A 14,988-nucleotide genomic window follows, 5' to 3' on the forward strand; every position below is an offset into this window, starting at 1 on the left:
ACAATGTAAACCATCTGAAGGAGACGCATTTCTCTTTTAATATCTTTTTGTTTCTTTTGCCTTTGCATTCCTCTCTCTCTTATTTTTTTGCTTTTTTTTCCCTCTGTATTTTCTTCATTTACAAAGGATTCCTTTATGCAAAGTTCCTGAAGGTCTCAATGTGTTTTCGTATCAATGAGTTCTAGCAATCAAGGTTAAATAAACAAAGTACATATAGAAAACTGAATCAATTCAAAAATGAAAGTATTRATTTTTTTATTTTAATTTTGTTTATTGATTTTGTTCACAGAAAATAAAATCAATACAGTAGCAGTATACAGACTTTGAAGTTTGGTAATATATTCTCAGTACAATAGAGAGGTCAAAGCCTCCACTGTATCATAAATTCCTCCACTTGGAACTGATTACCACAAGTGGAAAAGAGTGCCAGACTATCAGTTTTGAAGGAATAAACACAAAAGATGAGCTAATTCAGACCTAAATACGTAACAATTAGGAGAGAAAAAGTGGTCTTCAGCACTGTTGCTATCACAGACGAAAAGCCATTTTGTGAAGGCAAGTGATAACACATACTTAAGTAAAAAATATAATACAGTTTCCTCACATGGTTGTACCAGATTTAGATCAGAATATTCAACTGGCTGCAGCTATGCCTTACTTTTTTAAAAAAGAGCTTGTTGAAATATTCTTTAATACTTGAAACATCTTGCAGTTATTTATGATGATGAATGATATAAATGAAGCAATTATTCAGAAGAAAATATTCAGCTTCTACTTTCTCTAAGTCATAAGCTGATGTTCCTACAGTGTAATACCCAAACATAAAATAAATACAAAATTAGAGTTTTTTTAATAGATATATATATGTATATAGATAGATAGATTTGGATATAATTGGGGTCAGGGCTATAGTCTTTTGCTTTATATGATGTATATAGTTTAACAGTGACTGAGTTGCAGAGGTTCTCCCTACATGTGTTTTGATGTTGGCAGTTGTACTATTCTTGCCACAGCTATTCTCATCTAGAGTTCTCCAGCCATATGAATTAACTTGTGTTTATTAACCAAACTGAGTGTATATATGTAGGTGACCGTTGACTCCTGTGTTCTCTGGTAGAATCATTTAGTATCTTTTGTTTTCTTCTCCCCTCTGTATCAACCTCACTTCCTTGTAGAGCCATTTTTTTCAGCAAAATCTGAAGAGTCTTTCCCCTAATCTTTCTCCCCATCTCTCTCAATGTGCCCAAGTAGTGCAAAGATTTTAAATGATAGGACTATATTTGGTTTTTCAGGAATACAGTTCTGAGGTATAGAATATTTTTCTTTGTTTATCTAGCACATCATCAGGACTGATCATTTTTTTTCAGCAAACCACAAATACTTCCCTGATTCAAACACTAAAAATTCAATCTTGTTCACACTCATCTCTCAGTTTCTAATTGAAGCAATCATCTAATCAAATTCTAGTCCTTTCAAAGATGGAACAAAGCAGAAAACAGTCTTTTTTCATCCTGTTCTTAGTCCTAAATTAGATGGCATTTGATTCTGTTCTTCCATTGAAGATCATTTTTGCTTACCGAACTTGTCTCACATCCCTTTTGTTTCTCTGGTTTAGAATCTTGTCTCTGATTAATGTCTTTCCAAATGCATCAAAAATGTAATCTGAATCTCTTGTTTTCAGTTTTTAAAATGATTTGTTGTGAGGTTTTCTTCATTTTCTATTTTTTTTATATATATAGTTTTCAAGGTCCACTTAGTTCTGCAGTGACCCTGCCCCCTGGGAATCAATTTATGAATATGAGAGTAAAGAGAATTCAGGTATTTTGTGATCCAACATTCATTAGAGTTGGAGTTTCACTTTGCAAAAACTTCACTTACGAGCACAAACATTCATTTTACATGATTCCTCAATGTGGCCAGGGTGCTGCGTAGTCTGCACTGTATCCACCTACAAAAAATACAAAAATATATGTCTGCTTACCGGGATGTGAGTAGGTTTTAACTCATGTAATCCCATATGATGGATCTTGTAAGTGAGCAAAGAGAGTCCTCTTCTCTCTAGTAGGTCCAAACATACACCATAGCATAACTATATGACAGTGAAAATGGTCTGAATAGCATTATGTATAATTTAATGATAAAAGGAATCAAGTGAACTATGTCCAGGAACAGAATAGCTTAAATCATACAGTAGTATGTAATAATGTTCACACTGTACAAAATACTGCAGTAATTTCTGATTCTTCATTTCTTATAAAAATTACTGCACACAGAGTAAAAAATAATGTTTCAGCTATCAGTGACAAACACAACTTTTCTCCATGAAGTCATGGGATAAACAGGACAATAGTCACTAATAATATCAGCTGGTTTAAAGAAGTAAAGAATAGGAATTTCAGAAGAAAACAAACAACACCGCCTTCCCTTACCCTGCCAAAAACCAGAGCAAGATGTGGATGGTAATACAAAATACAGTGATTCTGTTCACAAAATTCTGTGAAAATATGTCAGTCAAAATGCCAGATATCAATTATTATACTGTAAGGTTGACATAAAGAAAAATAAGAATTAGAGGAAAGTGTGCTTTCCTTGAACTGCTTTAATCAATATGTTTTTGAGGGAAATGAGATGCTGAAGAGACATGCWCGTCTAATGATAAACAGTGAACGTTTCTGTCCAACAGATTCTTAAAAATGAGCTCTTAAAATATCACTCACAAACAGGTCATCTTTGCAAAACATTAACCCTGTGTGAGTTGGTTATATAATACACTTAGTTGTCATTCATCAGCTAGTCTTTCCAGCTTTTATAATATGTTTGTATTATTAATAACTTGTATTTATTTCACACCACTCACTGCTAATTCCTTTTTTTCCAGCATTTTAATGAATCACTCTTTGTAATCTATTACACGTAAGTGAAGTTAAAACCAATTTACACAAGTGTAGGATAACAATGTCAAGCATCTCTACAAAGCTGCTTTTGCTCTATGAACATAATCCATAAAAGACTCCCAAATGTCCTCAAATAAGTAACGTCTGTTCCCCAATCTAAATATGATCTTCTTACAGGAAGCCATCTGGGACAAGTAAGTAAAACATTCTGCTTTGGTTGCAGAAGAAATATATTTATGCCTCAGTAAAAGGTTTCATCATCATCAGTCCAATTATATGCAAAGTTCTTTATGTTTCCACTATCTTAGCTCACCTAATAGCAAAAATACTAGACTGGCCAAAAAAGCTTGATAGGAATATATATAATRCTATTGTTCATCCATCCATCCATCTATCTATCCTGTAAGTTCCTTGAGTACCTCAAAGTTGGTAACTTCAACTCTACATAGCAGTTATTCAAGTTCATATAAAAAGTAAATTTAGCTAACTTTAAGGAGAAAGTATTCATTGGAATGGTAGACTTGTCCATCACACAGTCAACAGGGTCTGCTTCTATTTGTCTTAACTATTTATTTATTTGTCTTAACTATCTTTCTCCAAGACACAAATGCAAAAGAGAGCACTGGTTGTATTTACAAGATATATCTGAGGACAAAAAAGGTTCATAATTGTAATAGATTTTTCTGAAACCAATTTTTCTCTTCTATGATAGAGAGATTCCTGATATTCCTTAGTTAATAAATCAAATCATAAATCAATGCAAAGGGAAAAAATAAAACAAGGAAAAAAAYTGCTTGATATCTACTAGACAAGGTGTTAAATCTTTGTATCAGAAATGCAATACAGTATGCCCTCACAAATTCAAACAATCAGGGAGGTATCACTGTGTATGTCCATATTACACAGCAGTTTGTATTACCTGTGCAGTATAAAGTGAAGGATGTCTGTGTGATTTGATGCAACTCCTTATAGTTCCAGGACTGTAGGTCTACACTGTGCCTTTACCAGCAGTGAAGTTTGCACTCTTATGCCAGTCCTAGGCATACACTATGCATCAACAGAGAGCAWAMTGCTGGAGGATGCTGCATTTCCACTGCAAGTGGCAAACACCATGTGACACCCTGAGGACCATCCTGGAAGGAATTCTAAAGGATCTACAGCACACAAATATGCACAGTGGCACTCCATATATAGACAAATGGCAAATTTACACCAAAAAGAACTCTTACCTGCACTAAATCATTAATGCAGACACATCCACAGATAGCCCAACACTTCCTGCTATGGTAATGRCTGATGGAAAAAATACAAAATTCTTTTTTCTCCTTCTCTAAATATTTGTGAAATGAGGTGTTGTTTTCCTCACTTTTCTCTTGCAGTTGGAGAATCTTACTAATTTCTGTCCCTCTTCTCCTACTACTTCCCAGTATGGAAATGCACATACATCAAGGAGAGTAAAATAAAGAATTAAGAGTCATAGTTTTCATGAGCCTGATGCTTGCAGTTCTCTGCTAAGTCAGTCTGTAACACAGAAATACAGGCCTGGAAGGCTCTTCTTACATTCTGAGTCCAATTTCCTTTTACCCTAAGCATAATGTTACCTAACATTTGAGACAGTACAACTTTTAATTTATATTTTAGCTAAACAATATAATGTATTTGTTGAATAAGCTTTAAAGTACATAAAACCAAAGGACCACAATCACATAACAAACATAAATCAGTAAAGAAAAATTTTAACATCTCATGTGCTTTACCTTTTATGCACTATTTGCCAAATCACTAAGGGCCAAATATAGAGTGAAAAAACAGGGAAGCAACTTGACATTAATGAAAATTTGTCTGAATAAGAAATGAATGAGGTATGCTAAATAGGACCACAAAGAGATGCACAGCTTTTAGTCCTTAGAATTTCTTTCATAGATATACAGTGTAGTTTTATATAAGAAAATATATCAATACTCCTGATAATGAGATAAAGTTTAAAAAAAGAAAATCAATTTAAAAGGGTAAGACATTTAGATGTGGCACAAAGTTCAACATGACTGTATTCTCATTTAGCCCTACTTAACTATAATTGTCAGTATATTTTATCTTAACTGCTTTGCATCAGTAGGCTCAAGCTTTGCAACTTCAATGCAGCTACTCCTGACTTCTACATGCTAGGTAAATCAAGTTCATCAAATCTAAATATTCTAACTTATACTAAAAATAGAAAAATAAACACATTCTCATTTTAACCCTATTATTATAAGCATAAAGTTGACAAAATAAACCTATATTATTCATTACATTTATTAATGCTCTGGAATACTGTTTTTATGATCACTAGGCCTTCAGAATTTGGTGGAAGGTTCTGCATATCATGAAATTAACTTTGAATTAACTTTGAACATTTAAGCCTGCTTGGCATTAATAATTCCAAGTAGAGAGTGGTCAAAAATGTAAGTTTAATAGTTCTTTGGAGGCAAGGAGTGGGGTAACATAAGATTAATCTACTTAAAAAATCTCAGTAATGAAAATTGCTATATGGTTTGCATATGACTTGCATAATACATTCACTAAAATTCTGTTACTTTACCCTAGTGAACAAAAATACAAATACACTCTTATAAGAAACACTATAATAATTACAAAAATGTTACATATTTAACTTATTTATTACAATCTTAAGCCAGAAGCACTCTCATCTTTCTTGAAAACTCAGCAATAGCACCACATCAAGAAAAGGAAAAGCCTCACAGAAAAAAAGAACAGCAAGTACTGATATCCTTAGACACCTCTGTTGCTGCAAACCTCGCACTGAGGTTTCTGCTGCTCTTTAAACAGCCAACAGAACATAGCTTGATCTTGGTGTAGACAATACAACTAATAGTTTAATCCACTGGTAAGAAACAGAAGTATGAATAGCCCAGCCTCTTTTTTTCTTTTCTGAGGAATACAGGAACCTACTGGAAGGAATATACAGTATAATTCTTTTTCCTCACTGACCAAACTCTATTTTAAAATCAATTTTTTTTTTCTCATTTCATCTTCATACCTCCAGAAGGTCAAAATCTTTTTTTCATTTTTCCAATCTAAGTGTATATGTAACATACTAACTGCTATAATATTTGCATTGTTCTTTTTTTTTCCTAGTATTTATTCCCAGTATATTTGCAAAGAGCAATCAAATTTCCTCTCACCGCTTACATTTTTAAGGCTCTGAGATACATATAACAGTGGCTTAAAACCAGCCAGCAGTAATAGTTACCACCCTCATACATCTGCTCCACCTCCTCTGCCTTCAGGGCAGGGTTATCTGATACGCCTATGAACTGAGCTCATGTACTATTGCAGTCTTCAGCTGGGCGTATTAAAGTAAAGCAATTCTAATTTTGGTTTACCCTAATACACCAGGCAGTGGTTCACAAATGATTCAGAGGAGGTTCATATATTCCTGCCTTGAGGATAGTAACAGCTTCTGCCATTCAGTTTTAGCCTGCCACTACATGTCTTTCAGAGCCCTAAGTCTGAATAAGCAAAGCCCTTTTAGTCATCTCTTGCACAGCTAACCCCATGTTTTTCCCTATAGTTCTTCTCTGAATCCCTGAATGTAAACTTAACTCTTCCTGAATATGGTTGACAAAAATAATATAAAAATCTTTCAGACGAAGTCTCATAAATGCTTCCTCAACTGACAGGAAAACATCCATTTCTCTCGTTGCAACATGCTACCTGATGCATGTATCCTAATATTGCAGGAATAATATTTGCCTACATCACATTGGTGCTCATAATAACTTGGTGACTAATTCATTCAATTCTCCTGTTTTTCTGTTACTTCCAACTGATGATTTCCTAACTGAATTTACAAGTTATAGTCCTGCTATTGCTATTGTATTTTGAGCTGTTAAGTTTTATTTTGTTGCTACAGTCAAAAATGTTTTCCAGTTCTTCATCTAGTATAGTCTAATCCTCCCCCATATGCATCATGTTTATCGTATTTGTTTCAACATCAAGTGTCATTACTATACTTGCATTCTCGCACCAAGGTCATTATTTAAAATATAAAACAAAATCAGTCTTAAGACTGATGCTTGACTTGAATGAATAGCTTTTCCTCCATTTCAATGTTTCCCTTTGCAACAAAATCCATTGTCATCTCATTTTCRCCAATTTCTTACATATTTTATAATTTCTCTATTAATCCCCATCTTCCTCACTTGAACAAACAACTTCCCTTGTGGCACAGTATCAACTGCTTGCTGAAGTCCAAAGAGACGAGATTACTACATTTTCTTTATCTAGAAAATTGGTTATCTTCTCAAAGGAAGGTATCAGATTGGTTTGGTATGAACCCCTTTCAGTAAAACCATTTTCCATTTTATTCCATCCTCCTTTTTTCATTTATGTCAGCAACTCCATTTTTTCAAATAAATCTTCTTTGTTGCTCGATAAAAAATGAGGTCACACTTCTTCAGACCTTTATCCCCCTTCTTCTTTCCCACTACTTAAATATCATACTTGCTATTCTCCAGCAAAACAGTACTATTTTTTTCCTAATACATTTATTTACAGAAGACCTGGAATGTCATGTTCCAGTTCACTGTGATGAGAACTTGCTGCTTCCTTGACTTAAATACATCAAACTCCAAGTTCTGCTTTCATCTCAGATTGACTTCCAGCTTTTGCTCCCATACACAACATTATCACCTTCATTGAAAACTAAGACAAAACATTCATTTCAATTTTGGGTCACAACTAAGTTATCTTTTGCCACTAAGTGTGATAATTGTCCTATTTCTTTTTTCTTGCTCTTTTTTGGTTAATATAACCACTTAAAATTTTGCTGTTTCTTTCAACCCTCTTTGTAATGCCTGCCTTCGCTGATTTTTGTCAACGTTCTACCCTTTACCCCCAAATGACCCCTTATAATGTACCTTCTTTGATTATCTGACCCTCCTCTCCTCCTCCTGCTTCTCATTGCTAGCAGTTTTCCTGATCATGTATTTTAATCAATGGAAAAGATCCATTTTTATGTCTTTTGTCTGTATGTAGAATTAACGATTAAGCATCAGAGGCTCTGAAAAGACATCTAGGACATGTGTATGAAAAGTATTTGCATGCCACCCTCCCACTTTCCTCCCATCTGTCTTTGGCACTACTACCATTTTTTCTACCTGCTACCCAAGGCCAACGCTGTAGAGAATAAGCCATATAGCTTGAACAGGGAATGTACTTCCCCAAGTCCCAGTATTAATCTGCCTAGAGACAAAGTATCTCCTTTCTCTGCCAGTGATCCTTTGCTACTTCAGATACAGTACTACATTTGTTTATAACAACTTCTCCAGCCATCATATAGTACTTAGTAAGACAGAAAGAAAATAAAGATTGGCAACACTTCTGTGTCTAATGCATACAAAAAGTGAGGTGAACGGTAATTCACCAAATTTTTTTAAATGCAATTTTTAAAGGATGACAACACTAATGAAACAAGTGTTTTTTTAATTTTTTTTTTAAATATGGCACATTTTTCATCACTGTCTAACGTATAATCTACATGTAATGGTATCTGTCAATTAAATTTATTGCTTACTAAAATCTTCACTTGCACATATAAGGTCAAAGAGGACTTCTAGAGAAATATTTTTGAGAGACATAAGCATTATTCTTAGAATGAAATGCTTTATAGATATATTTTAAATAGACTGCTATGATGTGGCAAAGATAGAAAGATGATACATTTATGGTTGATTTTGCAATACGAAGTATTACTTTTCATCTCATGGGTACAATAGACTTAATAGAACACTTTATACTTCAGCCATTTGGAGATCCTGGACCAGCAATTCCCGTTCAACACAAACCCTCCAACTATATCTGCGATATTATAAYGGCTGCTTGGCTTCAGAGGCAGGGGAAGAAAGAGATTGACTGGAGAGGAAAATAAATGCAACACTACCATAGGGAGCACGAATTCTGTCACAGTAACAGACCAGCTGTTATTCCTGGGTTGATAAAATTCTAGATGTCAGGCGGCAAAGAGGATTATGCCAAAGGCAAAGTAGGGTTATAAAGGTAGAGTCTCAGGGGCAAAACCAGAAAACATTATAGACAGAAATGAAAAGAAAAGGAATAACGAAGGGGTGGATGAAAAATGGGATTAACTGCTTTATGCAGGATCTTTGGACAGGTACAGGAAATTCCACCCAAATATGAGGAGAAACTTCTTCACTGTGAGAGCGACAGAGCACTGGAGCAGGTTGCCCAGAGAGGTGGTGGAGTCTCCTTCTCTGGAGATCTTCAAGGCCGGCCTGGATGCAACCCTGTCTGACATGCTCTGGGTGATCTTCCTTGAGCAGGGGGGTTGGACTAGATGATCTCCAGAGATCTCTTCCAACCTCAACCATTCTGTGATTCTGTGAACTGACCAGACAGGCCTACCAGCTTTTATACTAAATTCAAGAATGCAATTAGATATCATTCTCACCCTGGATTAGAAGACTTTTTGATCATTGCAACACTCCATCATATAGGCATATTGTAGTAAAGAAAAATGAAGCAAGATCGCCCAGAAAATATTCCAGAAGGCAAAGATAAGCATTGCTTATTTTCAGTGTCTTTATCAGTGTATCACTGATTTGAATAGAAAAGGCAAGGTTAAAAGGAGATGCAGGAGTGTGCCTTTTATATGGGCATAGGTTGACTCAACTATGTGAACAGATGACAGAAAGCACAGTTCTAAACAATTAGATTCACAAAATGACAGAATTTTAAAGATGAGTGTTGTTCAGTAGACAGCTGTTTTTATCATTAGTGTATGATGCAGAATAAAGAAAAAAACAAAGAAGGAAAAATGACTAGTTAATGAAGTGGCATTTAATTTCTTGGACATCCTTTTAAATTAAATCTAAAATGACTGAAATTAAGCTACATTTGCCAGTAGCTATGATATATGTGAAATTATGTCATCTGTCCAAATCTCATTATAGTACTAACAGTACACAGATATGAAAGGAGCTGAACAGTGGAGTGAAAGAAAGTTGCATTCAAATATTTGTGAGATCAGTTAAACTACCTCACATTAAATTGCACTCTGACAATCTAAACATGGCATATTATGCAAGCTTATAGATATTAGGTGAGTACCAATTCTTTTGCTCACAAATTCCTCATCACAATTAAGAATTGAATTATGTAAAGATTTGCTACATATGCTGTTTTAGGTTGTTTTCTTCTTCCTTTTCAATAAGAAGCATCTTTTTCTGATGAAATAGCAAAATGTTTACTTCAAAACCAAAAATCAGTTTTAAGTGCATTTCCCCTTCTTTCACTATATTTAAATTAAATTTAATATGCACTGTGTCTATATTGTGAAAACACCTTCTCTATCAGTTCAAGTCACAGAAGCATAGTCCATGTTATTTTTACACAGCTGCCTATACTGATAGCATCTGTAGTACCCATTAGCAGGACAGCCTAAGAATGCTGCCATATATCTCAAAAAAAAAAAAAAAAGGACATAAAAAATATTTTTCTTCTTCTGAGGATAAGTTTCTAGAGACATATGCACATTGAGGAAACTATGATTAACCCGACTGAGCAAGAAGAGTATATCATCCAAGGTTGATAGATGACAATTCTTAACACTTATTTGACTTCTCTATTTCCAAGTGCGTACTCCATGTCTATTGTAACTTTACAATACTTTCCATATCAAGGTACAGCATTTTACAAATGAAAGGCCTCTCTCTCTTTCTTCAAAAATAAGAGTGCTGAACTGGTGCTGAACCTTAAAATTTCATAACCATTTCCCTGCTACCTTTTCAGTAGTTACTTATCTCTCAGTTGAGTCTTCCTTCTGTAATCAGGAGACCCACAGACAAAAGACTTGTGGAGAAATTTCTAAACTATTTTGACTGATACCTTTCTACAGTTGGCTATCGCACACTGGTGTGATACACACACACAATATGGAAATACCATTTCTATAAACTAAATAGAAACTTGCTAGAGATACACAGAAACATTTCTGTCTAGGACTCTAAATCTTTCCATTTAGGAGGTGGCAAATTCTTCCTCTTCCCCTAAAAGAAGCACGACAACAGAATCCTATTTTAAGCTACCTATTCACAAAATATGTGGAAAAAATGTTTAACTACTGAGCAGAGTTAAAGGAAGATACTTTATCAGTTACAATTTTTCAGTTACAGCTTTCATTATTCTCAAAAATGCGAGGTAGCTTAGCTTCTTCAAGGAAATGACAGATCTTTGGAATCCTTCTCCTAAAAGCTTTTATGTTGTTTATCAGAAAAAAAAATATATTGAGTAGATACTCTCCAACTTTTGGCTTTCCTTGAACCAAACACATGGTTCAGGTTAATGGAAAAAAAAAAACTTACTTTGTTGAAAGGAAAATACCTAAGTCCTTTCTGCATATATCAGACAAGAACTTGAAAAATCCAAGGTTCTAGATATTTTGCTGGAACTTGCTATAACAAAAATGATGCAAAATAATTTCAGGAATCTCTAGCAAGGACTAAGAGAAAAGAAAATATCTATGATAGGATTTAATGAGGTAAACTTAAGGTAGTAACTTAACTTACTACTTAAGATAGTTAAGGTCTTTTTGGAATAGATTATGAAATAAGACTTATTTATCAAGCAAAATGAGCAAAAAGACAGTTAGAAGAACACTGGCTATCCTTGACTGTACTTGCACATACTTTGGATTCCACATAGGGGTAGTTCTTTGTTTGGGGTCCATCCTCACCAGAACTTTATAACCCTTGCCAAAGCCTTGCTGAGTATTATTTCCCTTSTGTCCTCAGTGAGCATGCTAGCACGCTGAGGACACGGCAGCACCAAGTCTGATGCCRTATCAAAATGGAATAGCCAATAAAGCATATACTGGAAGGATACTGCTCTGTTAGTGAGATGAGCAGAAATTTTATCATGAGCAATTATTATCTGCTGAGGTAGGAAGAGCCATGTTCAATAAGGTCTCACCTCTACTTTTAAGCTTGGTCTTTTTAAACATCTTAAAGGCTGTATATTAAAATTCAAGAAAATTTAAACTATCAGGCCATGTTCCCTTCCAGAGTTTTGCCTCATAGCTGTGTAGAAGGCACCATGAAATCAAAAGGGAGTAAAGTATAGGCCACCAAATGATGTGGTATTTCAGTTTTCCTGGTTTATTTTCAGGTCTGTTAAAACCAGGCATGAGAAAACTGCACTTTTTCAAATGATGGCTAGGTTATGGCATAAAAATATGCAGTCAGACAATGAAACACAGATACTACCTATATTATAAAAAAATCTATAACTTACACCAGAGGTTTGCAACCATGTTAATAAGTAGTAAGGAGCTATTACCACTGTGTTAAACAAACATCAAAAATCTATCACAGATATTTCATTAGTTATTTAAAAGCAAACCAAAAAAGTATTAGCAAATGTTTAGAAAACCTGATCTGACCAAAATATTCTCCTGATTTTATTCCCAAAATATTATTTCAGTGTTACTGAAATGAATGCGAGCACAAGACAAAATATTCTAATTTCTGAGTAGCAACAGAACTGTGAAGAAAATAATATAGTCTGATATAATCTCATCTTGCCAGACTTTACTTAGGTCCTCACTACATAACTGTGTTCCATGAAAGCCTGTTATGATCCAAAACTGTTTAGAACTACTAATTAAACCAGGAGAATTACACTCCTCATGAAGTGTTTTACATCTGCCAGTGTTCTCACTCGCTCTTTCAGGAAAAAATCTAAAAKGTGTCGCATCTTCAATGAGTGCATACATTCTAAATAGATATACTTTATTTACTCAATTTGTTTTAGGTTGGAGAGTGAAGAGGAATCTTTGACAAACCTGTCATCCTTAAAACACAGTGATATTTCATCTCCTTCTGCACTATTTAGATTGCCTGGAACTGAAATACTTCCAGCAGCCACTGTGTCCAATTTTTCAGAACTGTCACTTCCTAGCAAATCTGCTTAAGCAAAACACTTATGTTGTTAGAAAACAGAGCAAACATATATTATAAAATGCCTTCTATACTCTTTTGCAGTAAGTTTTGTGTTCAAGTACATAAAACAGCGGGAAGGTACAAAAACTTGGAAGTTGACTTTTACAGACTAATTTAAATCCATAAATCTGGTACACTTGTGATTAGTTTCCAAAGGTTGTTAGAATTAACTCACTTTTTTTTGACTTAGCTGATTTTTCCCACTCAATAATTATATAACCAAAATACCATTTTCAAAGCAACCACACAAAGTCATTAAAACTAAAAAAGAACCCTTCTCCTGAAGAACAGTTACATGGAAGCTGACCATATTAATTCCTTTCTAGTCCACATTTGGTTAGTATACTCTTTTTGTCAGCATTTGATGCCATACAAGGCAACACAAAATTGCTAGAGCATTACACTTAATGTGCAGGAAAGGGAACAGAAATTATGTGAAACAAACTCCACAGACTGAAATGAACTTCACTGAGAAAAGTTGAGATCTTTCCTTAGGATACAGATTACATTTTGCAGAAAGGGAAAAAAATATATACAATAGAATACCCATTTTTAAAGCAAAATTTAAATTCTGTAGGTCAGTAATTTTTACAGACAATGAATTACAGATTGTTTTGGTTATTTCAGGTCACCATAAGTATTCTTTTTTTTTCTTGGTATTTTTCTAAGMTTTCCTGAATTCTTTAATTTAATTTCTGCATTAGAGAAAATCTTGTCTAAATTAATCTTTCAAGTTTACACACGAGGAATTATGTAATACCACTGCTACTTCCACTGCTTTAGAAAGCCTGTCATGTTACAGGAAAGTCAGTGCTTCTTACTGTGTACAATTCAAATCCCAATTCTCCGATGGCCCGTTAACACCAAATATGTCACCCTTTAACACCGCAGAATCAATACACTGGAATGTCATGGTACCCTGATGGCCCACAAAAGCCTCTCTATACATTTATTAGACAAAGATTTTATATTACTTCAGAGAAGAAACGTGTCAAGTTAAAATCAATTTCAGGTTTCTTACTAAGCAGGAAATAGTCTTAGACAAATAAAAGTCACATTCAGTCAAGCATAGGAACTGAAAACAAAAAGGTCAGAGTCATTTAGACATCTTCTTTTGCATTAGGACAACTTGTATGTGCACACTTTTATAAGTTCTATCCTTTATTATTGAACTATCTGGACTAGGATTTTCTTTTTTTTTCTTTTTTTTTTTTTTTTTTTTTTTTTTTTTTTTCCCTCTTTACAGTTCTTTCTCCAAATCATCAGCCAGCAGGGACTTGTTGAAAAAGTTCAGATCTTCTTTCCAGAAAAGATAAGAAAAATACAAAAAAAAAGTAATATAAATATTCTAATTAAATCAAACAATAATATATCGAAGCCTAGGTAAGAAAGACTCTTCTAAAAGTTACTTCATCCATTTTATCACAAAATCATTTAAGGATTTGGGACTACTAAAAGGAAGATTAGAAAAATTTCCTATGGTTCAAAAAATGCTTCTATAGTACACTCCGAAGAAAACAAGAGAACGTTATTGACCTTTCTGACAACACTGGGAATTTTCGGATTGAACAAAACCTTCAGTATTTTCTCCCCATTACCTCTTTGAAATAGACCCCAGACAGAAGGTAGTATCGCTTACTGCCCTTCCATCCGTTTGGAGAAGGTTAAGCAACCAATCCTGGCCAATCCAGGATTCCTTGGATGCTTAACAGAAAAAGCATTAAAAAAATCCCTCTGAGATGCTGCGCAGCTGACAGTATAATTTTAAATAATACCCTCCTCCTTTAATCTCTGTATTTCAAAACTATGTCCCTCTGGCACTTTGGAGGGGCCTGCATATCCCCAAGACTTGGTYGAGAAAAACACAATAGAGGTTTAATTACCTAAAATTTAACATTTGAGCTTTATTGCTCCACTAATTTTTAGAGAATTTAATACAGTGGCTTTATTCTAAACTCTTGGCAGCCCACAAAAGAACTATTAAACTTCTATAAATACTGAACGTATATGGTCAGATCTAGCCTAAGGAGAGACATAATGAAAATAAKTGTGTCTGYAGAGAGTAAAAGAATTCT

The 14,988-nt window shown here is 34.3% G+C and overlaps 1 protein-coding gene across 3 annotated transcripts in view; it reads right to left on the reverse strand.

The window, feature by feature from the left end:
- PCDH7 (protocadherin 7) overlaps positions 1 to 14,988 on the reverse strand; it is a 275,271-nt gene that overhangs the window by 222,361 nt on the left and 37,922 nt on the right. Inside the window, exon 2 of one of the 3 annotated variants that reach the window (XM_085322868.1) lies at positions 287 to 1,948. The exons of the other annotated variants lie outside the window; for them this stretch is intronic. Coding sequence (XP_085178994.1) covers positions 1,871 to 1,948 — 78 coding nt within the window. The 3' untranslated portion in view covers positions 287 to 1,870. Of the gene's footprint in view, positions 1 to 286; positions 1,949 to 14,988 lie in introns of those variants that run through there. 3 annotated transcript variants of the gene reach the window in all.

The sequence above is a fragment of the Rhea americana genome, unplaced genomic scaffold, assembly GCF_003343005.1.
Source record: "Rhea americana isolate MKP2758 unplaced genomic scaffold, rheAme1 scaffold_8, whole genome shotgun sequence".
Taxonomy (NCBI): Eukaryota; Metazoa; Chordata; class Aves; order Rheiformes; family Rheidae; genus Rhea; species Rhea americana.